Below are 27,116 nucleotides of genomic sequence, written 5' to 3'. Positions count from 1 at the left end.
ACTGACGTTTAATGACATGAGACTGAGACGAAACTAAATCTTTTCACTCTTGTTACCAATGCACAGAAAACTAACGGGACTGCACCCAGGTTGAAAGAAGAACAGAAATGAAAACTAGACATTTTCTGTTTCAGCATTGTGAGTAAATTGTAGATTCGAAGCTTTTTCTTTCTTTTAAGCGCATATACAGTAATTGGTGTCTAGTTAAAAGAGTTATTGTTCAGGTTTGGTGTCCTGACTTGGCTTGAATATGCCCAAATAAATGGATCTGTTGCTGCAAGACAATGATTTTGAATTCTAAAAACAGTTTTCATTTAATTCTGGCGCTCACTTCTCATCAAGTGAAATATATTTGAACTGCACACCAATGACTGCAAAACTAGAGAGTAAGGATCAAAAATGTATTTAAATCTCAGTTTGTTTAGTTATTATTCAAGAATAGCTTCAACGAAAATTACAATTTTCCATTGTAGTAATTAACTATTTAACTAAATTTGGCAAAACTGTTGTGATCGCAAAACTGCAAACTTTCTGTATGAGGAGGGAAACAAAGTCTGACCAGTGGTTGAGCAACCTTGATGTGAAGTCTGAATATGACATAATATCTTTCATTTTGGTCTCATGATTACCTGAACAGAAACCTTTGGTGACTGTGGAATTAATATTAGGTCTTTTTTTATTGCATATTTCTGAAATCTTTACCAACGGCTGTGAGATAAGAGCACCTGTAAGACATAACACCTCTGTGGTCAATTATACTAAATTACTGAACTCACTTACATTAAATATGATTTTTTTTTTAAAAGTACCCTGTGGATTTTATGTAAATAATAAGACATGGCAACCACTGTTTATTACTTAGGCAATATCAGATTCAACCTTTTTATATTAATTTCACAACCAATAAAAACAATATACAGCTCTAAACCAAGGACCTCTCATTGAAGAAAAACATGAACCGGGTTTCCCATCGTGTGCTTCCTGTTAAATGCATCAGGCCTATATGTGAATGAAATGTGCTACGTAAATAAACTTTGGTTTGGTTTGGTGTGCTGGCTTGATTGTTTGTTTTGTTTTTGAGCGAGATAAGATGCAAACCCCAAGTTTCCACCCCAACTGTTTTAAAATATAAACTTGTAAAATGCTGCTTTACACTGAATATCTGTTTATGTTCTGGACTATGTTGTTTCATAAGTAGGCTTTGCCAAACAAAACGCAAAACATAACTGCAAATAGTTTCATTTACATCGAGTAAAAACTATGGCCTTTATAATAGCCTAGTTATCGGTGTAATTAATCCCTTTTCCTCTGTCACATGCTCTATGTAATGCACTTTTTATTTTTATCTACTGTAGATACGTTTGTGTGCCTCTCTTTCTGTTTTAATATGACAGCCCAAGTTTGCTCAAAAACTAACATTTGTTGTACTTGTGTGCAGTGACAAATCCCGTATATAGTATATGATCATGTGTGGTTTGTTACGTGTTATTAAGCCTTCTCTTGGGTGTGTGTAGTCTTCAGAGGTTCCACTAGATGGTGGTAATGTGACTCTGGCTTACATTGTTTCCCAGATGAGAAGAAGAAACTACAGGTCACGACTATAAAATCTGTAATGCGACATGTCGAAAACCAAGCTGGGTGAAATGCGGCACGCCTGAGCAATATTTGATGTTGTTGAGTTGTTAAAAGAGAAACTGACACAACAGGCTTTTTACCTAGTAAGTGCAAAGCAGTCACTGTCTTTCGGTGTAACGTTACTTTCCGTCGTTGACGCGTTTTGTCCTGAAACACATCTTAAAACTGTGAAAATCCAAAATAATTGGATCTTTCCTCTGTTCAACAAGGAACTACACTAACCGCATTCTGTTGCAGCGGGGTTGTCTTTAGTGAACCTGCCCCAAAAAGGAGAAGCGATGCTGGTCACCGTTTTCTGCGCGCCGAGGGATCGCCCAGAGACCACCTTCGCCCTCGATGTGTCCCCGGAGCTGGAACTGAGAGACTTTATGGCACTTTGTGAACTGGAATCAGGGATCCCAGCCGGGGAAATTCAAGTAAGAAGACCCCGGCTAGCTGTAGCCACAGAGCTAACGTAGCTAATAGCTAACTAGCTAGCTGACTTGCTAGCATGAATCGGACTTTTGCTGTTTTGATGGTCGGGTTGTTGCGAAACTTAAGTTTATCAACAGCAGCCACCAAATGTCAATAACGGCTACAAACGGTCAGTAATTTGTCAATGTGTGCCACCAACGGTCATTAACGGCTACAAACAGTCGGTCTTTGTCGACATGTGCCACCAACGGCCAAAAACAGTCGACTTTAGTCATATAAACTGTTACAGTCCATGGCTTTAGTGGTTGGCCTTAACCGAAAGTAAAACTAAATGAAGCTAACTGTTGTCAGAGCTGGTTAGGCTAAAACACGAATTTAACCAAACCAATCTATCCAACCAATCTTATCGTTGGCTTTATCGAGACACATTTTGCACGAACCAATGCCACAGTGACGTCAGTTAACGGCTTTTAACGTCAACTCAAGATAACCCCAACACTTTTCACATTGAACAGTGTTGGGTATAACGTCGATTGAAACTTTAATGATAGATAAAGATAGTTTTGACGTTTACTGGGGAAGTGGACCAGATTTCTAGTCCAAAATGGTTACACAATAATCTAAACCTATTCAATATGGCAATGCAATAAAAGCTGCCATGACAAAGTCCCCAATTGTGGGGGATTGTGTCCATGTTTCCTCCACCCTGTGTTCCACAGATGGAGGAAAAAAAACCTAAGGAAGAAATATTAAGAAAGATTATTCTGGACTTTTTCCCCAACACAGGAGAGAAAACAATTTAGCTCAGACTTAAACGTATTTTCCCTCACTTGAACTCTCAAGTCATGAGGAAAATTATGAGTGTGGGGTAGGCCTACTACTCCGTTTGGTTTGTATTCAGCAGCATCCAGCAAAAGTGCACAAATATGGACAAAATGAGTGTGAGTGTTCAATAGGCTCTGTATGTATCTATCGTATTTAGCGTTGGGCATAATTTAGCCATAACTCTGCTTTACCAATAAACACAATGTTGGGGGAACATAGGGCTTTTTTTTGATGCAAGGACATTTTTTTAATAGAAATGAGGGAACATAGGGCTATGGGAACACAGGGATCGCCTCATTTGGGGTTGTATTGAGGCTAGAGTTGGGCGGTATCCAAATTTTGATACCGTCAAACCTCCTCCCTATTTTACAGCATTACCGTGAGTAGTTAAAGTGATGACATAAGGCTCAGACGACGTCACCAAACTGTTCGCTTGTGCCTACACCTTTCAGAAACTGAATACACACAACATGACATGCGCAATATTAACAACTTTTATTAGCAACAAATAGCAGCTTCTAAGTGCAAAGTGCAAATACAACAGTCAAACAGTTACGTTAAATTAACGTAAACATCCATATTATAACAACTGTTGCAAATCAATAGACCTAAATTAAAACACAGTCCAGTCATCTTTCCAATATTGTTTTTAACAAAAAACAGATAAAAATAACTGAATCAAATCAATAAAAATTACACACAGTGCAGAACTGAGTGGCAAGTGGCAACAAATCTAGTCAAGATTTTTTTCGCCAGAAAAACCAGCATGTTTACTTTGTCCGGCTTTAACAGGCCACGTTGTGGACTGACAACTTTACCTGCGGTGCTGAAAACCCGCTCTGATGGTGAGCTTGTGGCACAGATGCACAGGTACATTCGGGCCACTCGCGACATCTGGGGAAAATTCCCGGCAGCATATTTTCGCTATAGAAGTGGGTCCTCGTCTCCTTGAATAACAGGTCTCCAAACAGTAGTCTGTTATTTCAGCTCCGACTCGGTCCTCTGCGTTGCCGACGGGACCTGCCTCTGCATCGGCTTGTTTGTTGCAGGAGACTTCCCAGAGTCATCTTTCTTTTGGTGGGGGTTCGGGTTGCGTCTCTCCCTCTTCCACTCTGATGGCCACTGGACCTCCTGGTGCTCCCTCGCTAAGCTCACAATCTTATCATGTAATTCAGCCTTGTTCTCAGCCAATGCGCTGTCATCGGTCTCATATCGTCCACGGTAACGCGGGTCGAAGAAAGTGCATTTTCGCATTAATTTGCACACTGAATCGGATTCATACTTGACCTCCAACTTTGTTAGAATTCCAGTTTTTATTGACTTTGTTAGCTGGAGGTCGTTTTCTGACACAGCCAACACATTGTCCCTGCAGAGCTGGACTATAGGGAGGATAGAGGAACTGGTCACATAATTTTCTCCTGACAAAATATCAGTGAAATCACCGACTGGTTTCAGTGCGTCGTGAACAGCTTTCCAGACATCCATGTCCTGCCAGGTCAGGGACAGGCTGCTCCTTCTGTCATCAGAGAGGATGTTTCTGAACGCTTGGGCCTGCTCGAGGAGTTGCCAGTTTGGAGCCCCAGCAAGTTGCGCAGTCCTGCTGATGAATGAATGAATGAATGGGCCCAGATGAATGAATAAACAAATAAGCTAATTAGTATATATTATTCCATTCTATTATTAGTTGGTCCTACGTCATCTAACCGTAACAGATTCAGATAGGCCTATTCAGACACAAATTTATGCTTACCATTATGAGTCTTATGTTCTGGGAGTCCCAACTCCACTTGCTTCATGTGGAGTGCACGCTTACGTTGCCAGCTGTGTGAAAAGGCCTCGACAATATTACGTCATAGTCCGAGGGCGCGCTTGGATTTTTGCCTCTGGTCATGCAATGCATTTGTGACAGCCACGTTTAGATTGTGACCGAAGCGGTTAAGCCACGGCTAATGCAGGAACCTGAATTCAGCAGAATCATTGGTATCGTTGTCAGTGGTTATGGCTGAACGTTTTTTCTCGTCAAGTTGCCAGTCCTGAAGTTCACCTCTAAACGCAGCACCAAGATTGTCCGCCATATGACTCTGAGGAAAATACGTTTTTTGGAGGCATTTGGATTCAAGTTTCCACTCAGGTGTAATGGTGTGGACAGTCAGGGACATATGTCATGTTAACTGAAGACCACATGTCGGTTGTTAAGGAATAACTGTCTGCCTCTGGCAGCAGCACTTGAACCTTGTCTCTAACTTTATTATATAAATATTATATAAATGTGGGACAGCTCGAGGCAGCCCTAGGCAGCTCGTACTGGACATCTAGAACCTTTACCATGTCCAGAAAGGTCTTTTTTTCCACTGTGTGGAAGGAGACCATTTCCTCCGCCAAGTATTTTGTCACTGCATCAGTACAGGTTTTCCAACGGACATTGCCCCTTTTGTACTTTGTTGTTTTCCCGAAGGCCCCCATTATCGTCGGCTGCATATAACTGGCGCTAGTTGTTGTTGGTCCTGTATCGGTATCAGTGGGAGGCGTTGAAACGGTTATACTGAGGGAACTCGGGGCCAAATGCATCCTTGCAGCAGTGAGTGGGTGGTTGTTTCGGAGATGCGTCCTTAGGTTAGAGGTGTTTCCATCTCTCGCGGTCACCATTTTATTGCACAATTTACAAGTTGCCTCATGAGTATTTAGTCGTGTTCTTCTTTCAGACCAGGTCACTTGGTGCGTGACTTGCCATCTTTCCCCCTCTCTCTTTCTCCTCCACACTGTCACGTGATGACAACCACGAATGCATTTTTAGGCATTAAATAAATTAGATTTAATATTTAATCCTTGTCTAATATATAAGCGCATTGCATGTTTTTAATGGCGGTATTGAAACTGATACCGTTGCTATATTTAAGACCCGTGGTATACTGTATTGCCTTATTACCGTCCAAGCCTAATTGAGGCTATCAAACATGTTTACATTGTACTATTTCTTTAGTGTTTAAAGCAGTAACATTTATGTTTGATTGGGGCGAAATAGTATGTCGCTGTATAGCTGAAGTGACTAGTCTGATTACTAGTTGATATATTTTAATTGATTTTGATTGATAGATTATTTCTAATTTCTTTAATTTCTAATTTCTGTACTGTCTTAGAAACAGGCTTCCAAAATATCTCACCTCCCTTTCCAGCTTAGTCTGCTATTGAATATGTGTGTGTGTGTGTGTGTATATATATATATATATATATATATATATATATATATATATATATATATATATATAACCTTGTAGCTCTGGGTTGTGCTATAGTTGTTTCAGTCAGGTCGACCACTAAATTGGCTACCAGTGAAACTATAATATTACATTTGGTTAACTTACTGAAAAGTAGAGTTTGCAAAAGCAAGTACCAAAAATTACAACCAAAAAATTGTAAATTCTGTGCAATTTGAGTGAATACAATATCTGTCTATCCGTGACAAGCATCCTTAGCTTGTTCAGTTGTGGATTTTATAATCTAGTATCAACCTAAAATACAGTGGGAGCAACAATCTGTAAATCTTTTGTATGATAAATGAAATTTAATTCTGTATTTTCCCTTGAACAGATCATATATGTGGAACAGCCCCTAAAAGACCCCACTCGTGCCTTGGGGACCTATGGTGTTAAGGATGGAGATGTGGTGGTTCTCAGGCAAGCTGACAGAAGGGCACCACCAACCCAGCCAGCCTTTCCGGGTAATGCACGCGTTTGTTGAAATTACATGAAAGCTATTGATTTAGATCTGTTGCCAAGTTCCAGTTAAGATGCCAATTACTGTACATTAAGGTCCTATGAAACTGCTCCATGGTTTGATGTTTTTTCAAACAAGAAGACAGATGAAGTTGGGACTTGACTTTAGGGCTGCAACCAACGATTATTTTCATAGTTGATTAATCTGTCGATTATTTTCTCGTTTAGTTGTTTTGTCTATAAAACGGTTAAAAATGTTGATCAGTGTTTCCCAAAGCCCAAGATGATGTCCTCAGATGTCTTGTTTTGTACAAAACTCAAAGATATTCTCTTCACTGACACAGAGGATTAAAGTAACCATTAAAATTTAACATTTGAGAAGCTGGAATCAGAGAATTTTGATTTTAAAAATTACTTAAACCGATTAATTGATTATCAGAACAGTTGGCCTTTAAGTTGGCAACTAACTTTCCAGCTTTACTTGACTTTGAGACTTGCCTAAATTGAAATAGGCAAAACCAAGACAGAAATGCTGATATTTACAATGAAAGTTACTTCTAGAGATACAACAACGCTATTAACAAGAAATAAAAGATTTCTGCATCATCTATTTAGGGAGTTTTTGTATATGCTAGATGCTAGTCGCTCACCAGTTATCCTTTGTGCTCCTTAGGTCTGCCACATATTGACTTTAGTTCCATCACAATCCCCGGCACCTCTTCTTCTTCAACTAGTCAACATAGTGTCATAAGGCCGCAGCAACAGGCTTCACAGCAGCCGCCACAGCCTCCACCGCAGCCCGCCACACAGTCTTGCACGCCAATGGCCTTCCATGGCTCGTCTCCTCAGGAACTGGACGACCCTGCCTTACTCCAGCAGATGCTACTATCTAATCCACATGAGCTTTCACTCCTCAAGGAGCGAAACCCGCCACTTGCTGAGGCCCTGCTGAGCAGAGACTTGGGTAAACAAAAAAGCCATTGACGTCACACGCCATTATTTCTGTTTATGGTCTTTTAATTTTGATACCAGCCACAACAGCGACACTGGTATTGTGTGGTCCATTGTGTGATGGCAAGATGGTCTCTAGTTAGAAAATATGTCATGCTAGTGTAACTGTCTATTTCCACAGAGCGTTTTACCAAAGTGCTGGTGGAGCAACAGCAGGATCGAGCCAAGAAAGAGCAAGAGAGGATCAGACTTCTGACTGCTGATCCTTTTGATTTGGATGCACAAGCAAAGATTGAGGAGGACATCAGGTATGGTGCAGAAACCATACATTTTGTGGACCACTTGGACACATTCTTAAAATCTCTAAAAAGTCTCTAACCCTAGGATTTGTGCATATTCCAGACAGCATAATGTGGATGAAAACATGACCATTGCAATGGAGGAGGCCCCAGAAAGCTTTGGACAGGTGGTTATGCTCTACATTAACTGTAGAGTCAATGGGCACCCTGTGAAAGCTTTTGTTGACTCAGGTAATGAGCCATTAATCCTGATCCCATTTGTAGTAACAAGTATAAATATATCTATATTTTATATATAATATGATACTTACTGTACCATTTGGATCTACACAGCATTTTATTCACCGCCATTTTTGGTTAAACATTTTGTAGAGTTCTGATATTCTTTGTTTTTAGGAGCCCAGATGACCATAATGAGCCAAGCATGTGCTGAGCGCTGTAATATCATGCGGCTGGTGGACCGTCGCTGGGCAGGGATTGCCAAGGGAGTGGGCACCCAGAAGATCATTGGCAGAGTCCATTTGGGTGAGTGTAAAATGTTTTTCTTTGAGTGTTATATAATTCAGGAACACTACCTCACTCCCTCACTTCAAATCCAAACTGAAAACCCATCTTTTCAAAACTGCCTTTTCCCTTGACCTTATTCGCACTGTGTTATTGTTATTTTAACCTAATTTGAAATTTTTGTTTACTCCCCATTTTTATTGTGTGTGTTGCACTGTTTTTAACAAATGTACGGTGTGCTTGAGTGCTTAGGGAGGCGGCTATAAATAAAGTGTATTATAACATCACACAAGTTTAGACTTTTTTCCCTACTTACGGTAAAAAAGTGCTGAAAATGTGCTGAATGGTTAGAGGGATAGAGAGATAGTTGTGTTTTGAAATAAATAGTTGCACGCGATTATTTAACTGTTGTGATATTGTACAATGTGCGGGTATGAAGTGGTTTTACTCTCTCTCACTCCATTTCCTGTCTGCCCTATCTAATAAAAGCTTTGAAAACTGCCCAAAAAAATCTGTATGCACTGCTAGTATAGTAGGCCGTTCCAAGTACAGCCAAAGTAACTTCCTGCAGATGTAGACAAACTAGCTACGCTTACAATTCAACATAGCTTTATGTATTAATTTGACTGCATCCACATTCAAGCTTCTACATGAAATTTAAGTGTAGTTTATTTTAATATTGTTGTCTCGTTGCGCTCATGTAGCTCAGGTCCAGATAGAAGGGGACTTCCTTCCATGTTCATTCTCCATCTTGGAGGACCAGCCAATGGACATGCTGCTTGGCCTGGATATGCTGAAGAGACATCAGGTGTGAGCCCCTATTTATCTCATCATACTATGCAATACAGGGTTGGATTGCAATTAATTACATAATACAAGGGACTCCATTTTCTGATCTCTGTATACTTAATGTAAAGGAAAATTGAAGATTATCTGGAAGCATTATTTTTCCTGTTTTTCTTGTAGTGTTCAATCGACCTGAAGAAGAGCGTGCTTCTAATAGGCACTACAGGCACCGAGACTCGCTTTCTAAACGAGGCAGATCTGCCAGAGTGTGCCCGACTGGCATACGGAGCTGAGGGGCGTGAAGACACCTGTTCAGATGAGACAGCTGACAGAGAACTGGCAGAGGCACTTTGGAAGTCCGTACAGGAAAGCGGTAAGAAATAGTGTCCCATCTTTGCACTTCAGCCTGTTTTTCATTGGGCTTGTTCCAGCTTAGTTAGAACCACATTTGCATGTGCCACCTAAAGCTTCTTACTCTCAACCCCATTTATGCAGTCATCTGAATCAGTCATGAACACGTCATGTCATCAACTCAACAAAAGAAATATGATTTAGAATAAGATGAGGTCAGTTATACGTGTATATAAGAAAAGAAGATAAATTAGTTCCTGGCTATGATCGAGGTTTTTAAGCTTAAAGGGAAACATTTATGATTAGGTATACTATACAAGATGGCTTTCTGTATGTAGAATGACCCTAGGTTATGTGAAAGGCACTTAAAACCAAATGTATTATTATGATTTGAAGGTATTTCTATATGGTGGCTACTGAGCTAACACTGCAGTAGCAACCTTTGTCTCTATGTGATATTTAATTGGTACTACTTTATTAGCAGCCATAACACATGGCAGTCGTCTGTATGCCTGGCTTAATTTTTTGCTGCCCTCTGGGTGTGATGTTGTTGTCATTTACTGTGTTTTTAAACTTATATTGAGAGGGACTTTGGAGAAAACACTTCAGCTGTGCTAATCAACAATACTGTCTGTACTGGTTACATTATGTCCGCAGATTTAAAAGTGTCCAGCAGCAGGGCAGACAGTGATATTGTCAGTAAATGTACAGTGTAAGTTACAGGTTTTTTTTGACAGTTGAATATATCAAAATGAGACTGCAGACTAGACACCATGCATGTTCAATCAGGTAGCATTAGCTGTTAATCAAAAAAAATCTCAGTTTTGTGAGACAGCTTTCTAATGATTATGAGTAAGAGTTTTGTCATTATTAAAATACAAATTGGTGACTACATGATGTCATCTAAACTGTCATCAAAACTTGAAAGAGTGGCTTGACATTAAAATAATAATAGCTGAACTGCCTTAAATTCCGCCTGTGATGAAGTTGCCAATAGCTTCAGCATGTAATGTTAGCAAGCACGACACAGTAACTTAGCTTTGGTATTTTGGAGCTGCAGCATTTATTCACCAAAAAATAAACTGTCACTACATCGAAGCTGCAGGGCGCCACAGGCAATAGTTGGTGAAATGATGGTAGGGAAAACCCTGTTGAGCAATAAACAGTTACTGGCAGTTAAAATGTGCTATGTCACAATAAATAACACTGCAGTTGGAAGTAACATATTATGTGATAGAGGAGTTAATCCATATCCCCCAGTCCTAGTTTGGTATAAAGGTAACTGTCTGAAGTTGACTGTGCAGATAGTGGTGCTTTCTCCACCACTTGGAGGTGTGTTGTAACATTTGAGATTGTCAAAACATAATCAGAAAAGTGTTTCCCTTTTAATGCTTTTCAAAGCTTACATTAACATTTATTCTATTGTGCATTAATACACTTTGTTATTAAATCCATCCAATGACTGCTCCACAATGCATTGGAATTCAAACAAAAAGCAGCAGCAGTTAAACTTTGATTTGGAGGCGCCATGTCATGGAATCCTCCATGAGAGAAAATGCATCAATCAGCTGTTGAATAAATTTTGGTCTTGATTATCATGGTTTAGGGATTTTTTTTATTTTTATCAAATGTCCTACTGACGTGACCTCAATTAAGTTATCTGAGTTTCAGTGACGGGTTATGTGAATACACGGTGACCTATCTGTTAGGACATGAGCTCAACTTGTTTTTGGATGACACTTTTCACATCTGTGTGTGTGAAAAGGGTTATAGGTTGGTGCATGCTCTGTGTGTGACTGCTAACTTTCTCCGTCCCTTTGCATGATGTGTGTGGTGTGCGCCCTAACCCCTGAGCAGGACAGCACTGATGCATTTGGAGACATCTGGAGAGGGCCCTACCAACCAGGTACTGCAAATTCATAAGTCCATTGCCAGTGCTAAGTCCATTGCTATTTATGTATTTTATTTTGCTGTTATTTTGCTCTTGGGTTGGTTAATTGATGTTGTACTTTTGTTTCTATGTATTCATGTATTTATTCTGAATACATTTAACAATAAAAAGCAGCACAGGTCACAGAATATATGTATGTATATATATATATATATATATATATATATATATATATATATATATATATATATATATGAAGGAGGTAGTCAAGAGTTTTACAAGAGTTTCTGTAATGCAATGTGTGTTTTAAGGTTCCTTAAAACACATATTATCTAAAGTAATGCGTCCACATGGTTTACACACTGTTTCATTCCCAGTTATATTTTCTCTTACAATAGACACTGCAGATGGACAAACTACCTCACCACAACCCCCACCATTTACATTTCCCAGAACCTTAGACCAAATGTCCTCGTCCACCTCCCCTTCCCAAAACTCTTCCTCTGGCCAGCCCCAAATTCTGGATCGCTCTCAGTCTGCCCCGGCCGCTATTGAGCAGGCCTCAGCAACAGGGCTATGCCCGGACCAACCTGAACTCCAGGAGCTTCCTCAACCTTCATCGTCAGCGGAGGATAGTGGTTTAACAACTCATCAGGTCCACCCTCTGCATAGCAACTCCAAAGTTCTCCCTGTACCCAGTCCCTCAACAGACGTCCTCCGTACATGTAGCCCTCCTGCGGAGATGACGACAGAATCCCAGCATCCAGGGGGTCAGTTACAGCCTGGCCACACAGAGGGGGATACTGATTCAGATGAGGTAATGAACAGCCCTATGCTGCTCCATCCAGAGGAACCTTCCCCCATTCAACCCATGGAGCAGGAGGTGACCGAGTCTGACTCCGCCGATGCCACAGAAGCCTGTCCGAGTGCTCCTAGCCAACCAGACTCGGTTGAAATGGAGTCCCCCACTGTTTCCCAGGGCATGGTGTCCTCTGACAGGGACCAGCCTGAAGGAGAGCACTGCTCCAGCACCGACAGCATCCCGTCACTGGCAGCCGCTCTGATGGAGCTTCATGACCTGCTGGTGTCCAACAACCGTGCTCAGTCCCAAAACCGCAGCACCTCCTGCTCCCCCTCACATCCATTCACACAGGAAACCGACGAAGTGGCTCCAGAGCCACGCACCCCGATGTCCGAAACCACCCAGCATACCCCCTCCACTGCCATTACAGCAAGTGCAGAACCAAGCGATGCCAAAGCCAACCATGCTGCTGCTGTGTCTGATGAGGGACCATCTAAGTGTCTTGTGCCTGACCTCTCTGGCCAGGATGAGCATCCGGGCGGGAATACAGCAGAGACTGTGGAGGCACCACCACAGTGTTCAGACGGCTCAGTGGAGAGGGGGGAGCATAGATGTTGGCAAAATGAAGCGACTAACATCAGCACTTTTCAGCCTGAGCCAGAAGTTCCTCCTGATCCTGCAGGGGACCTGGAGTTCAGGGAACCTCCCGAGGGACAGCAAGGGAGAGGGGTCGCCGATGGACGAGCCTCTGGCACCAACACCCCAGACACTCTTGGCCTCCAGACTGAGCATACTTTTCTCAGCCCTCTGTCAATGGCAGTGGGCTCACCTGAGGAAGACTCTAGCACCTCACCCCCCTCTTCCCCTCCTCTTGTTCAGGCTCCCCAGCTTACATCTCCAGCCCCCCTTCTCCTTTCTCCGCATCCCTTTATAGAACAATTTCCAGCTGAGCACATCCAGAGAATCCAGGCAGCAGGGTTTTCTGCCAGGGAGGCTACAGAGGCACTGGAACAAGCCCACGGGGTTGTGGAGCTAGCTCTGCTGGCACTACTAGCCCGTAGTATCACTGTGCCCACCTAAACTCATTACAGGTCATACGAGTCCCCAGACTCCCAACTCAGCATCTGTCTTATTTATATCTTGTTACCGATCTAGATGTCTCAGTCCCTCTTCAGCAGGAAGCACGTATAAACACAGGGAAATGTCTCTTGGTTTTGTCGTACAGAATATTTAAGAACAAACCGGACAACTGGTAACACTTTTCTGGATATTGCAGATATGTGAGGTGTGTTTGCATGCAGATGTTTTGGGTGGCCACCCATTTCATTGGTTTATAGAGATTTTGTATGGTAGATTGATTTTTCTTTTCTTTTTGTTGTACAACATTGACACATTATTAAATGCCCAATGTCCATTAAAGGTTATTATAATTTGTCGTTTAAGTTGTGAAGCATCAATAAAAATAAATTAATCTGTTTCCCGTTTCAGAATAACTCTTGTCTGATGAGTTTTAGATTATTCAGCACAAACACAGAGATTTAAAGTAATTTTCTGGTGAATAAGAACACCCTGTGACCCAATGACGGAAAAGTTTGTGGGAACTGCTGCAGTTTGGAAGGGTTGATCATTTTTGATCCAGTTTACAAAATAGATAAGTGGAAGCCCAGCTTTATCCACGGCCGGGATCACACTGAAATATCAAGTGTGCCACAAGTGCGTTTTTTTTTTATGTATGATCATAGACAGCATTTTTTTTAATTCAGTACTCTTACTGTATCTATTGTTTTGCACACTTTGAAAGCTTTGTACGGAAGCCCTAAAAAGTCATACATTACATACATTTTATTTCCTCTGTTTTCCTGTGATAAGATAATTTTGATCCGTTTTCCCTTGATAACAAAATGATTCTCCTTTTTCTTGTGATAAGGAGATAATTTGAGATCTGGAGAAGTGTATCAATGTCAGAGGAGCAGGAGAATATCGATCACCATCACAGATCTCTTCAATCGAGGCCTGACACAGGCAACAGCTTTATGTCTTTTTATTACAAGTAATGTTCACATTTGCTGCTCCTCTGCGTTGAAAGGAGCCAGTTGAGGTGGTTCGGGCATCTAGTAAGGATGCCCCCTGGGCGCCTCCCTAGGGAGGTGTTCCAGGCACGCCCAGCTGGGAGGAGACCTCAGGGAAGACCCAGGACCAGCTGGAGAGATTATATCTCCACACTGGCCTGGGAACGCCTCGGGATCCCCCAGTCTGAGCTGGTAAATGTGGCCCGGGAAAGGGAAGTTTGGGGTCCCTTGCTGAAGCTGCTGCCCCCAGGACCCGACCCCGTATAAGCGGTTGAAGATGAGATGAGATGTTCACATTAGTGTGCATCATCTAAAAAGTTAGTATGGCTTCAGCTTTATCAGAGGCATGAGTGAGCCTGATGTCCTCATTAACTACAGTTGTTTTGTTTTTTAACAAACTTTGTCAACAATATTATATTACAACAAATAATATACATGTATATATAAATATACAGACTACAGTTTAATTTCATAACAGTAAATAACCAACTGAAATCATCCGTCAGTGTTGTCTAAAGTGTTTTTCAAGATATGAGACGACTTTACAAGGCATGACATGTCAGGTGTGATGGAAATCTCTGGCATTTCATTCATTAGCTCTCAAATTAATTATCACGATAAAACAGAGGAAAATCATCTCGTTATCACGGGAAATATGACCCTTTACGGCTTCTGTAGGTTTGCAATGTGTAGATAACAGAACTATCTGTAGCTCCTGTTCAGAAAGTCCTTATTTTGTGTCAAATCATCCTAGTGTGTGTTCATACCTTAAAAACACCCATTTTCATTTTGTTAATCTGTTAGAATATTGCCATGTCAGTACATCATATATCAATGATTTAATGGCTTTATTTGAGGCATATACAAATGTTCAGGCAAATTGAATTATCTACTTTTTTCTTGTATGAAGTTTTAAATTGAAAATAAAATGGAACAAGTATTTGTACACTGTGTGGATTTTTATTTAATTGTAAGTAAATGCAGTGTGATTAGAGGTGCATTTTAATAATAATAAAGTCATAAGATCCTCTCTCTCTCTCTCTCTCTCTCTCTCTCTCTCTCTCTCTCTCTCTCTCTCTCTCTCTCTCTCTCTCTCTCTCTCTCTCTCTCTCTCTCTCTCTCTCTCTCTCTCTGAAGCTCACAAATGTCATTCTTCCCCAACTGTAAGCTCTTCCATGCCCTTCGCTCAATGCATTGTGGTGATAGTGTTTCTTAGGAATGCATTTTCACTTTTTTTGTATTAAACTTTATTTTGACATTTTTCCAAGGGACACTACTTGCTCAAAACCTGATAAAAATTCTGGCTGTGGCTAGCTAATTGATTAAGTTTAGATATATATGTGGTCTATAAAATGTGAAATGAAAAATCGGAATTTCCCAGAGCCCAAGGTGATGTTGAAAATGGCTTTAGTTCAGCCAACAATCAAACCCCCAAATGTCCAAACGTCCTGGACAACAGCTTACCAAAAATTAAATGTCCTGGAAAAGAATTTCAACATTTTCTGATTTTCTTTTTTTCCCTTAGCTGTTAATGAACGTCTATCTGAGCTCCATCTGAAAGGGCTTATGTTCAGGATCATCCTAAAGTTACAAATGTATTTTTTTTTTACACTTAGCCTCATGGGAGGAAAAAGCAAGAAAGAAGATAGCTGAGGGGAGAGTTGTGTAAGAGTGAGCGAAATGTGTCAATTTCTATGCATGTGAGAGATTATTTCATGAATAAGTTGAAGCCATAGACTGTGTGTCTAATACATCAGACAGAGAGAAACATATTAGTGTCTGTCATTGCAGCTAGATCGACACTGAAAGAGTCCTGGAAAATGATCTGTAGAAAACAATGGACACCCTGAGTTATTATGTAGTGAACTGGGACACAGTTAGATGTCACCAGAGGATTGAAAAAAAAGAGCCACACCTGGTTCCAGTTTTGGTGATTGCATCTTAGCAAAGCTCAGACTGCATCTGATTGAAGTGGCTCTGGGGGAGATTAAGGATGCCTCAGTAGAACAACATCCACAATTGGTTTATTCATTTAAACTTTGTTCAGAGTTTTAAAATAAAGAGTCTTGTGTGAGAGAACAGGTCCCGACTGAGGAGTTATGGCTCAATTTGACAGCACAGATGAAAACAGCCGCTGTTTGAGCAGCAGCAGCATTATCGCTAATCTACGCTCCTACTTTGGAGAAAGTCATCCTGTGAATAATTTGATTTCAAAAACACAAACCATGAAGACAAGACCGGGCCTTCCTTCTGAGTTTTCTCTGGAAACCAACAGTGTGCAGGACCTTGATGAGATCAGTGACTCCCTGAACCAGTTTGAGGATGGCAGGTAAGGACCACATGGTGCCTGCAGAAAACTTTACACGTAGGATTATGATGATTTACATTGGTCCTCTTTTAGTCCTCCCACAGACATATCTTCAGCTCTCAGGTCAGTGGCTTTAACTGCCACATTGGATTTTAATAAAATGTGCAAGTTGTTCTCAGTACCTGGACTTGAGGAGGACAATCCAACTTTGTCTCCATTAGAGGATCAGGATACAAGTACAGAAGCGTAAGAGAGGCTGCAAATCTGTATACTGTTTACAATCTTTTGTATATTTAACTAACTGTGGCACTTTATAAACACAGGGCAGCAGATTCACCTGAGGAGGAAGTGCTGAGTGTATCATTCCAGTCAAAGTACATTCATTTTTGTAAGTTTACCTTTTCTCAATAGGTCTTGTCAGTGATTGAATGGTGTTTTTTTCCTTTTGAGCAATGTAAAGTCTGACTTTCTTTCTCTGCTTTGCAGTCCCTCTGTATCAAGACTACTGTCTGCAAGTGATGAAAGATGATCTGCACAGACTGAGCAACGGTTTTGTGTCTGAGCTGATAACCCCCCAATATCTGCAGGGTCTGCATAACGTTCACTGCAGCTCTGAGGCTACATCATCTCACTTTAACCCTCTTGAAGCATCTCCATCCTCACCTCTACCTCACCCAATCAGGGTGACTCCATGCACCCTCTGGCAAGATCTAGAAGAGGTGAAGGCGTCTGGGCTGCTCAGCGACCTGACAACCAGAGAGATTCGCCTTCAGGAGGTGTGGAAAGCTCTATATTTCATGTTAGTGCATTGTATATACCAAAATTTAGCATGTTACTTGAAAGGTGTCGTATTAACATTTACCATGCTGGTGTGAAATGTTTACATTAAGATCAGTTTATAGACCGTAGACTTATTAAAGGACAATCCTGGTGTTTACACATTTTCTTACGGATTTTAACTTTAATATTTAGATTCCTGCTTTATCTGGTGTATGTAATGCTCTTTAAGGTTTAGTGTGACAGAGAAAGTTTCCCTAATTCTTCTTTTTCTTCCTCTGAAGTCGATGTTCGAGTTGATCGGCTCTGAAGCATCGTACCTAAGAAGCCTTGGAGTTGCTGTCAATCATTTCTGTGCGTCAAAGGAACTGAAACAGACCCTGAATCAAATGGAGCATCACATTTTATTTTCCAACATTAGTCGTGTGATGGCAGCCAGTGAGAAGTGAGAGCTCCACGTACCAGTAAGTACAAGTGGTTGTGTTAGAGTCCCTGCTGAGCCGGTGTCCTGTCTCTTCTAGGTTTCTTATGGATCTAGAAATTCGAGTGGGAGAGAGTGTGTTGATGTCTCAGGTCGGAGACATTGTGCTGCAGCACTGTCCTGTGTTTCACAGCTTCTATGTGCCATATGTGACTAACATGATGTACCAAGAGACTCTCGTCAACCAGCTGCTGTAAGTCTCCATTCTGCACTTCATACCACTGCTATCACTCCACAACACCCACTTTTCATGAGACACATTCAAGCACATCTCTTCTTTTTTTCAAGGCAGCAGAACAGAAGATTTCTGTATTCAATCAAGAAGCTCGAGAAAGACCCGCTGTGTCAAAGACAGCGCCTGAAATCATTCCTTGTCCTTCCCTTCCAGAGAATAACTCGTATTAAACTCATCTTGGAGGTAGGCATCTGATGGTATTTGAATTGAAAGCATCCAAATTTATATGTTTAACCTGTGTGACATGTTTGAGAAGTGGCTTCTATTAGGTTTTCTTTGATTTCAGAGCATCCTGAAACTGACTGAACCAGGCTCTGACTCAATTTCTAATCTCAAAAAGGCAATAGAAGCCATTCATGAGGTAAAACCGTTTTGGGCCATTCCACCAAATTGGTGCCTTGTCCGTCCCTCGAATATTATCCATAGTATGCATGATATTATCAAGCAAAGCGCCCTGCACATCATCCTCATTTCAATTAGAAGATCATTTATGTAAACTTTGACTAAAAAATACCTAGAAGGCTAAAAAAAAGGATTTTGTCCCATCCCCACCCTTAACATTACACTTTTCCATGAAATATAAAATTAGAATCCCTCAGAAATCTATTTCCAATCAAAATATATTTTTCTCATCTAAAATTCCTCATATATTGGTTAAATTATACGTCCCTTAAAATCTTTTTTTTAGATAGTTTTGTGTTTTCATTAGCATTGATGCTATGTGGCTACATTTCATATTAACTGTGCCAAAAACTCAGTATTTACTCAATTTAAATATTTGTCATTATGAAACCAATGTAACAAAAAAAAAACAAATAGCCTGAAATTGACCATTATACATTTTGAGTATTTAGAATGGCAGTGATTCGGCGGAACGGCCGCTTCTTACGTTCAAGTGTTCAGATCTTCACATTCATGCTGAGACAGAACTCAACAGGGGAGTGGGATGGTTATCAGGAGGGAGCTGAGCAGATGAATAGGAATTGCCATTTACTGTAAATAGCTTTTAGCTTTTCTTATCTGCTTTGATCAGATAGTGACTGAGTGTGACAAAGGGGTCCAAAAAATGAAAAGAATTGAGGAGCTGGTCCGCCTGGAAATGCTGCTGGATTTTGGCAAAGCTAAGGTGACGTTTCTTTTATTTTTTCTCACACAGTATGTATTGCCATCTACAGGTATAAAAAACAGAATCAAGTCTTGTTAGAAATTGTGTTTGGCTGCTTCTTCCTCCATCCAGTCGGTCCCTCTGGTCGTAAGCGGGCGTTTTCTCGTGCACCAGGGTCCCATGAGACAGCTGACTGTGGCCGATTCCAACTCAAGGGTGTCATTCATCAGCGTCTACCTCCACCTCTTCAATGACCTTTTGATCATCTCCTCGGAAAAGTATTTAACCATGACACTTTTTTTAACACCACACATCTCCACCAAGGAGGCTATGTTTTTGGTTTGTCAGCAGGATTACAGAAAACTACTGGGCTGGTTTTCATGAAACCTGGTGGTAGGGAAAGAGCCCATCACATCTCAGAGGATCTGAATCACGGGCCGACGCACAAGTGTCCTAGTGTCTTATTTGGTATTACATGGACATGTCTTCATATTGTTGTTTGCCTTTTTTAAACCAGACTGTGTCCTCTCTCCACATCATGTCAGGGACCAGGGGTTCACAGTTGAGGATCACGCTGAATTCCCCACACATGTGCACGTTGAGTGTCTAAAGACTGAGGTCCTGGGTCTACCCCCAGAAGCCTTCCTGTTGCATCTTTCTCAAAGTCACACCGGACAACCAACCGCCATGATACTTGTTGCACACACAAGGTACAAGTGGACATCTATGTTTTTGTTTTTATGGCTGATGAATCTCTTCTGGTGTCCTCAGTCATTCCTGTCTGTTTTTTCGTAACTGCAGGTCAGATCAAGAGGCGTGGATGAAGGCTCTGTCATCGAAAAAGTGACGGACACATGATTCTGCTATTTTGATTTAAGACATCAAACTGAGGTTGTTTTTAACTCATATTTAGATTATTGAAAGAATTGGACTTGTTGAACTTAGATTGATCTTTACTTGACTGCACTTAGAGCATCATACAACAGAACATGAATGATTCAAACATGCACTGAATTTGTCATACTGAGCAGACACACCGCATGTAAGGGGATATTTTTTCTTTATTATAGCGAATTGTTGTTTTTTCACTTGTATTAAAATGCTGGCCTCTTTTTTTTAAAATTTATTTTAATAACATTTACTTGGTTTCCGATAAGCTTAATACAATTTTTTAAAATGCCTCAATTGAATAAAGAGAACTTTATAAAACAGCCTCTGATCTTCTCACAAAATATTTAACACAAAAGTGAACAATTTTACAGGAATCTGTGAAAAACGGTAGAAAAATGTGTCCCACAGTGATAATGGGGGAAAAAAACGAGGAGCGGAGTTGTTTAATACATAAGAGAGATCTCTGTGACAAACTTCTGAAGGTTAATACAATATCTGGTCTCATATTAATACAACACCCTGCTGATATAAGAATAAAAAAATCCATCTTGACAGCAGTGATTATAGCATTCATCTCAACAGCAGCTTCTTCCATCTCACCCCGTAGATCTGAAGCACTCCCGGATCCCTCAAAGGCAGACACCCAGGGTTGACCTAACCTGGACCTCCCCTTCCACCTCAACTGCCTCCTTAAAAATCCTGTTCAGAATTAAAGAAGATTCACTGCCCCCTGCTGTGAATGGTGGCTGGCTGATCCAGCCGTCACACAGTCCTGATGCCACAGGTTCTCTGCCAGACAGTTAAGGAGGGGTGCTACGTCGTCCAGCCCGTCACCGACCTCCCCGCCCACAGGCAGCACTGGTAAGCTCCACGTCTCCTGGAAGTCCCTCACGTCTCTCTCCGCCACGTCACAATGCATGAAAAGGTCAAATCTGAAGGGAACATCAAGGACAAATGCCCATCTCTGACACAGTTAAGCCCTTGAAATGGTTTTATAAAATTGACATTCAGGTTTTAAAAAAAGAATACAAAAGGATACTTGGTGCCAACCACCAATTTCACAACACGATCCACAGGTGTCCCAGTCCATTTAGCAATTTGATTTGACAGATCATCAAAAGATGTCCTATCAGTGAAGGAGAAGAGGAAAAGGACGGCGTCCACCTGCTCCTTACAGGCCTGAGAGACAGGGAACAGTGATCTCTTACTTGTTTTTGATCTAGAATAATGTGAGCGTAGTTTTTCTGTTTCAAATTAGTTCATAATTCAACACAATGTGTTGTGTAAAAACACTTTATGTTTTATAAACATACTGGCAGCAAATGGTCAAATCTGCGCAAGGCGTTCTCTCCACAGTCCCACAGCTGCAGACGGAAGAAAAGCACTCTGCCACTTTCTCTCAGTTTCACCGGCCAATACACCACCGTCGTCTCGATACCTTGAACAACAGACGATAAACTGAATGAATAATTGTGTGACCTGATTAACCCTTAATTGTATAAATAACCAGTAGTGGAAGAATTACTCAGATCTTTACTTAAATAAAAATACCACAGTGAATAAACACAGTTACAGTTAAGTATATGTGCAAAAGTATTAGTATAAAAATGAACTTAAAGTACCAAAACTCAAAGCACTCTGTATACAGAATGGCCCATTTCTTAATTAAATTTATAATTGGATTTTACATTGATTTAGTTTATACCGACAGAAAGCAAAATGTACTTTAGTCACCTTAGAAAGGGCACACCTGAAAATATCAGTTTGCTTTCAGACAGCCCTTTCATTTGGCACTATTCCTACTCATAAGTGGAATAAACAAATACAATAAAATAAAAATTATTATGATAGCAACGACAAAATGCCATTTATTGTGGAGAAAAGCCAATTCCTTCATTAGCCAGTGTATACGGAAGAATAACTTTTGCAGAAGGAGACTGAACAGCCAAAAGAGAGAGAAGGGAAACTTCTGTGGAAACTGGAGGAGAGAGCCATCTGACAGTAAGGTAAAGTGGTGAAAATATTCTAAATATAACGTTCATTTAATCTGAAATACTAGATTTTTTAGGAGTGCCTTTTTAGGTGACTAAAATACTGTATGTGTAGCAATACAGCTTAGCTTCTGTGTCAGTACTCCTGTCTGCTTTTCCAAGCTGGCGCCGTGCTAACCGTCATCTACTGCAGGTAATACGGACCAAAAAAATGTAAACATAAATTTTCTAAATCTGTCCCAGTTAAAATCCTGTTGCAGTGAATGTGGATGGCATCAGCTGACAGGAAGGACACAAGGACCAAGGCTGTTGCCTAGCAATGGAATTCAGTTGAAAAGGTCAATACTGACCTTGTTAAACCTTACTTCAAAATAGCCACACTATCTCTTTGATGTTGCAGCTGGCAAAAGTGGAGTTCATTTTATTAACTTTATATACTGCTGGGTAGTTTAATCTATATTGTATAATGTATGAGTTGATGTATTTGATTTATTAATAATCTGAATAGATAAGTAACTGAATATATCAAATACATTTAGTGGAGTAAAAAGCACAATATTCCCTCTGAGATGTAGTGGAAAGTTTAAAGTAGCATAAAATGAAGTACTTTCTAATTGTATTTCAGTAACAGTACTTAGGTTAGTGTACTTAGTTACTTTCCACCCCTGTGAGGAACTGACTCACACTGACTGTGGACCTACCTGTTGTCTCATAGTGCATGTTAGGAATATTCAGGCCTGCAAGACGAGCAGCAAGAGCAGTTTTCCCGACTCCGCTCTTTCCAGAGATGAAGATCTTATAGTGAACTGTGTCCACAGCTACGTTTGGGGGCATCACTGGAGACTCCAAAAGGCCTGTAACACAAGTTTCAATCATCTCAGTGTTTACTTTTGTGTCCCGTTTGATATTCATACTTTCCACAATTGTACTATTTTACAGCAACATTGTTATTACACTGACCTAGTTGTGAAAATGGTGCACTGGTCAAAGATAACTGGGTCACATATAGGTCTTAATATTCTGAATTGGGGTTCTTTATATTCTACATAACAGCAAGAAGAAGCTTCCAAGCAATTATTTAAGAAACCCTGAATGATTTCAAGTCTATATTATTGTATTCATAGTAATGTCCCACATCTGCTCACCCAGAGCTGAAACACTCTAGATCATCGCAAATTATTATTTACACACAAATTAACCAACTCAAACATAACTTATGACACAATATTTGCTTTTAAATATTGAAAACAGTGCAGCTGCTCCACAAACAATAACCAGGGATGTTTACTTTATGGACACCTTTTTGGTAGTGATAATGGATATTTATTATATATACACAATATATGTATTATTATATTTTTGGTAGTGATAATGTATGTTTATTATAGTAAATATTAGAGTGCATTTCTCTCGTATTTGCTCCTTAGGGAGCATCTGGTCAGGGACTTCAGATGAAAACTAGCCTTCGGGGTAAATCTGCCATATTTACAGAAATATTTATTAATATGCACTGTCCCTGTCAAATAATAAAGATAAAGATAAATACACGTGTATCTATCAGACACTTTGTGAGACCATGTTTCCCACTGACAGCTCACACGATGGTTGAGAATAAACGTGAAGTGAGAGTGAAGACTTTCTTAAGACCTCCTGAAACACTTTTGTTGTATAACTAATCAAAGTCCGGTTACACATGATGCATTACACGCTGCTTCTAACAGGAAAACCATTGGGATTCAACCAAAATGTTAATGTTTACTTGTCTTACCGAAGTGTTTTCGTCTCTTCTTGTGCAGGATCTTGCTGAAATAGTCTTTGCTGTCTTTACATCGATGCCAGTCAGCTGCTACGACTGATCCAGAGGAAGGAGGAACCCGTGCCATGTTGCTATCGCAGCTAAAGTTAGCATCACACTGCTAATGTCGGTTTCTCGTCAAAAACTCAGACTGTAGAACCGAGTGTTGGTATCAAAAATACTGTAGGTAGTCATTTCTCACAATAAGGAGCTTTACTAATAAGAAATGTAGTCGGGAAAGAGCCGTTTTCAGTCTCAAAGTGCAGCCACTCGATAAAAAAGACTTCCGTCAACTAAACGCCCCTTGACAACCGCTCCCTGACGTCACGTCTCCATGGGTGGGAACTTCTGACGTAATTTACACGTTTTTTCATCAGTGGTGTAAAGTAACGAAGTACAAGTGAAAACTTAGGTTTTTATATCTATTTAAACTTTAACTTAACTACATTATAAAAAAAAGTACATACTTTTTAAAAACTTTATGAAAGTGTACAAAAATACACATGGCGACAATTATGTTCACACATTGCATAAATGGTACAAAAGTAAGGATCGACCGATATGGATTTTTTTATGGCCGATGCCGATACTGATTTTTTTTCATCAGATTTAGTCGATGACCGATACCAACTGCCAATTTTCCTCTGCTGATATTTAGAGCTGATACTACTTTTGCTCCTTCAATTTACATCATAAAAATGACACAATGGTGATAACAAATGTTTTTTTAAAAAAAGGAACATTTATTGAACTTATAAAAGCAGCTCCAGAAAGACAGGGCTGCCTGGGGACTAAGCTGATCAGGCAGCTATATGTTTTAACCATGTCTAATTAAATGATTAGATCACCATCACATGTAAAGCTAGAAAGTTAAGGTCCAAAGGGAGATAAAAGAGACAGATGACACATGCTGCACTCGTATTTATGGTCTTAGAATTAATCACTTGATTCAGACACACAAATATCCATGCATGAAATAGGTTTAAGGTTCATTTTAATTGTTTTGTAGCAGGTTTTACAAATGAAAATGTGATTAAGGTGAAGATGTTGAGAATACATAATATTCAAGATGCATTTTCATGCTTATCCAGCACCTCACAGCTGTGGTAAACATACATACATATATCTATTGTTGCAACTGCTCACATTAAATTAGATGTTATTGTGCTATAAACAACCAAAATTATGTTTTGATAAAGCTTTCTACAGATGGCTGACAAATTACAGGAAGCCATCATTTCATGTTTGTAAATTGACTTGCCATTAGGGCTGCAATTATTAGCCGACCAACAGAAATATAATCACCATTATTATGATAATCTGTTAATCGTCAAAAGTAGTTTGCATGCAAAAATGTCAGAAAACATTGTTTACAGTCTTGCAAATATGGAAATCTTATTTTTGCCTTCATGTGCTCCAAAAGGTCTTACATTACATCTCTTTCTGGCAAATTTTTTAATTAGTTTTAACAACATAAACAACTTGGCATGCGATATCAATAACAAACAAAAAGCCTATTATAAGACAAAAATGGATAATGAAATAAAAAACACAAGTGCTCAATCAGGAATTAACAACAGCTAGTAGTAGTAGCTAGTCTTCAAAGACAAACAAACAGTCACAACGTACACGGCTGTTCTAATTTTACACATTTGATCATCTTTTTTTTTTTTTAAATCTGTATCAAATATTTAGCCATAAATTCAGTGCAATCCAATTCAAAGCACTTTATTCGTCCCCAAAGGGCAATTTAAAATAATTAAAGTATTATTCCTAAATTTAAGTTTTTTTGTCCTCCAGTTGGAAACCAAACATTATGTTTTCATATGTTCAAATGTTAATACAAATATTTGAATCTACTTGATTTCTAGCACTAAACTGTTGTTTTGGGAGAAAAACAGCCTGCATTTAACAAAGCCGTTTAGATATTAGGACTCGTAGAGTTGAAGAAGAGTGCTGACAACATTTCAGTTAATCTGTTAACAAAAGTTGTGTACATTTACATAAAGGATCATTTACAGGTTCATGTTTCGCCTCATCTTAAGAACTCTTTTCCAAAGTACACTGGGAGGGCCTTTTTACCACCAGAGGTCGCTAACCTCCAGCGTAGAAACGTTAAAGCAGGGGGAGATGTGAGCCGTTATAACACCCTGTGAGCCCTGACAGTCAGGGCCCCGCTGCTCTCCATCGTCATGGTCACAGATATGGGGTCAACACACGATGGCAGTTTACATTGATGGGAAAAAGTGTTTGTGACTGTGCCATCGTCTCCCAGCTGCAGGACAAAAACAGAAAGTGTGAGAATACAAAATATATTTTACACATTTCTTTCTTTACATTTTAAGCAGGGTGGGGATCAAACTATGTAAAGAGATCTCACAAGTATGAGTTGAACCAACTAAATTACAGTATAATAACACACATTTTAGGTCCTTACTATAAGACTCGTTGAGATGTTCTGTAATCCAGCTCCAGTAATCTCTCAGATTCAAACCATTACTATCATTAGAGTACTCTGTTGATATTAATAATAATAACACTTATATCAAATGACCTAATACTGTATTCCTCTGAACCCGTGTTTAGCAAATAAACCACAAGCCTCTCTATACTTTTTCGTGTGGTTACTATTACATAGATACTGTACCATTTACTAAAGCAGGCTGTCTGAATGCATGGCTCACCTTCTCCGCATGAACCTCTATCAGGTTGTTGGAAGATGTGATGATAACATCCTCTGGAGAAAATTCACTCACATCGACTGTGAACTGGAAAATGTCTCCAATGACCTGGATCTTCCCCGTAGGATGTGAGTGGCCTGAAAAAGTCATTTTTTCAGCTTGTAAATCTTGGTGACTCTGACACAAGCTGAAATACCAGTCATCAGGTTTCTAACATTCACCGATTTAAGAGAAAAAAAACGTATAAAGATGCTACATAAGAAGGGGAAAACAAATATCTATATCTAACCTGTAAATTTTCTGTCTCTCCAGGTATGCGGATGTACTGCTCCTGAATCTTCAGAGAAAATACCTCGACCTTTCTCCATACAGGCTGTGGAAGTGGATTGTTTCTACTGCATGGATCCAAGAGAGGTCATTATAATCTGCCCTGTGTCCGATCAAAGTGTCACTATATATACAAGTCTTTTATAGGTGTGTGTGTGTGTGTGCGTGCGTGCGTGCGTGCGTGCATGCGTGCGTGTGTGCGTGCGTGCGTGCGTGTGTGTACTGGATCATGACACAGATTGGAGATATTCAATGTGACATGACTGTTGTCGAAGGGCCCAAACT

The 27,116-nt window shown here is 40.1% G+C and overlaps 3 protein-coding genes across 4 annotated transcripts; 1 reads left to right on the top strand and 2 right to left on the bottom strand.

The window, feature by feature from the left end:
* The first annotated feature begins 1,602 nt into the window (after nt 1–1,602).
* Nucleotides 1,603–15,109, top strand: LOC310965570 (protein DDI1 homolog 2-like). Of its 2 annotated transcripts, XM_083939242.1 has the most exons (11): nt 1,603–1,718; nt 1,873–2,051; nt 6,463–6,592; nt 7,261–7,551; nt 7,720–7,846; nt 7,941–8,068; nt 8,234–8,362; nt 9,046–9,149; nt 9,308–9,500; nt 11,336–11,384; nt 11,768–11,868. In XM_083939242.1, exons 2-10 carry the CDS (start codon nt 1,914–1,916, stop codon nt 11,344–11,346), a joined length of 1,251 nt encoding a protein of 416 aa, XP_083795368.1. In that variant the 5' UTR covers nt 1,603–1,718; nt 1,873–1,913; the 3' UTR covers nt 11,347–11,384; nt 11,768–11,868. The 2 variants fall into 2 exon arrangements, with proteins under 2 accessions (XP_083795368.1, XP_083795367.1); XM_083939241.1 differs by lacking the exon at nt 11,336–11,384 and having other exon boundaries at nt 11,768–15,109.
* Nucleotides 15,110–20,297: 5,188 nt separating this feature from the next.
* cplane2 (ciliogenesis and planar polarity effector 2) lies at nt 20,298–24,081 on the bottom strand. Its single transcript, XM_083939232.1, has 5 exons — nt 23,797–24,081; nt 22,730–22,882; nt 21,351–21,475; nt 21,077–21,216; nt 20,298–20,969 (listed from the first exon to the last, which is right to left on the bottom strand). Exons 1-5 carry the CDS (start codon nt 23,909–23,911, stop codon nt 20,747–20,749), a joined length of 756 nt encoding a protein of 251 aa, XP_083795358.1. The 5' UTR covers nt 23,912–24,081; the 3' UTR covers nt 20,298–20,746.
* A 756-nt stretch (nt 24,082–24,837) lies between these two features.
* LOC310965270 (heat shock protein beta-7-like) lies at nt 24,838–26,929 on the bottom strand. Its single transcript, XM_083938773.1, has 3 exons — nt 26,794–26,929; nt 26,508–26,641; nt 24,838–26,098 (listed from the first exon to the last, which is right to left on the bottom strand). The coding sequence occupies exons 1-3, from the start codon at nt 26,870–26,872 to the stop codon at nt 25,964–25,966; spliced, it is 348 nt and encodes a 115-aa protein (XP_083794899.1). The 5' UTR covers nt 26,873–26,929; the 3' UTR covers nt 24,838–25,963.
* Nucleotides 26,930–27,116: the final 187 nt, after the last annotated feature.

The sequence above is a fragment of the Echiichthys vipera genome, assembly GCF_963691815.1.
Source record: "Echiichthys vipera genome assembly, chromosome: X".
Classification (NCBI taxonomy): domain Eukaryota; kingdom Metazoa; phylum Chordata; class Actinopteri; order Perciformes; family Trachinidae; genus Echiichthys; species Echiichthys vipera.
Note: the sequence above shows the minus strand (reverse complement) of the source record. Positions and strands in the feature narration are given on the sequence as shown.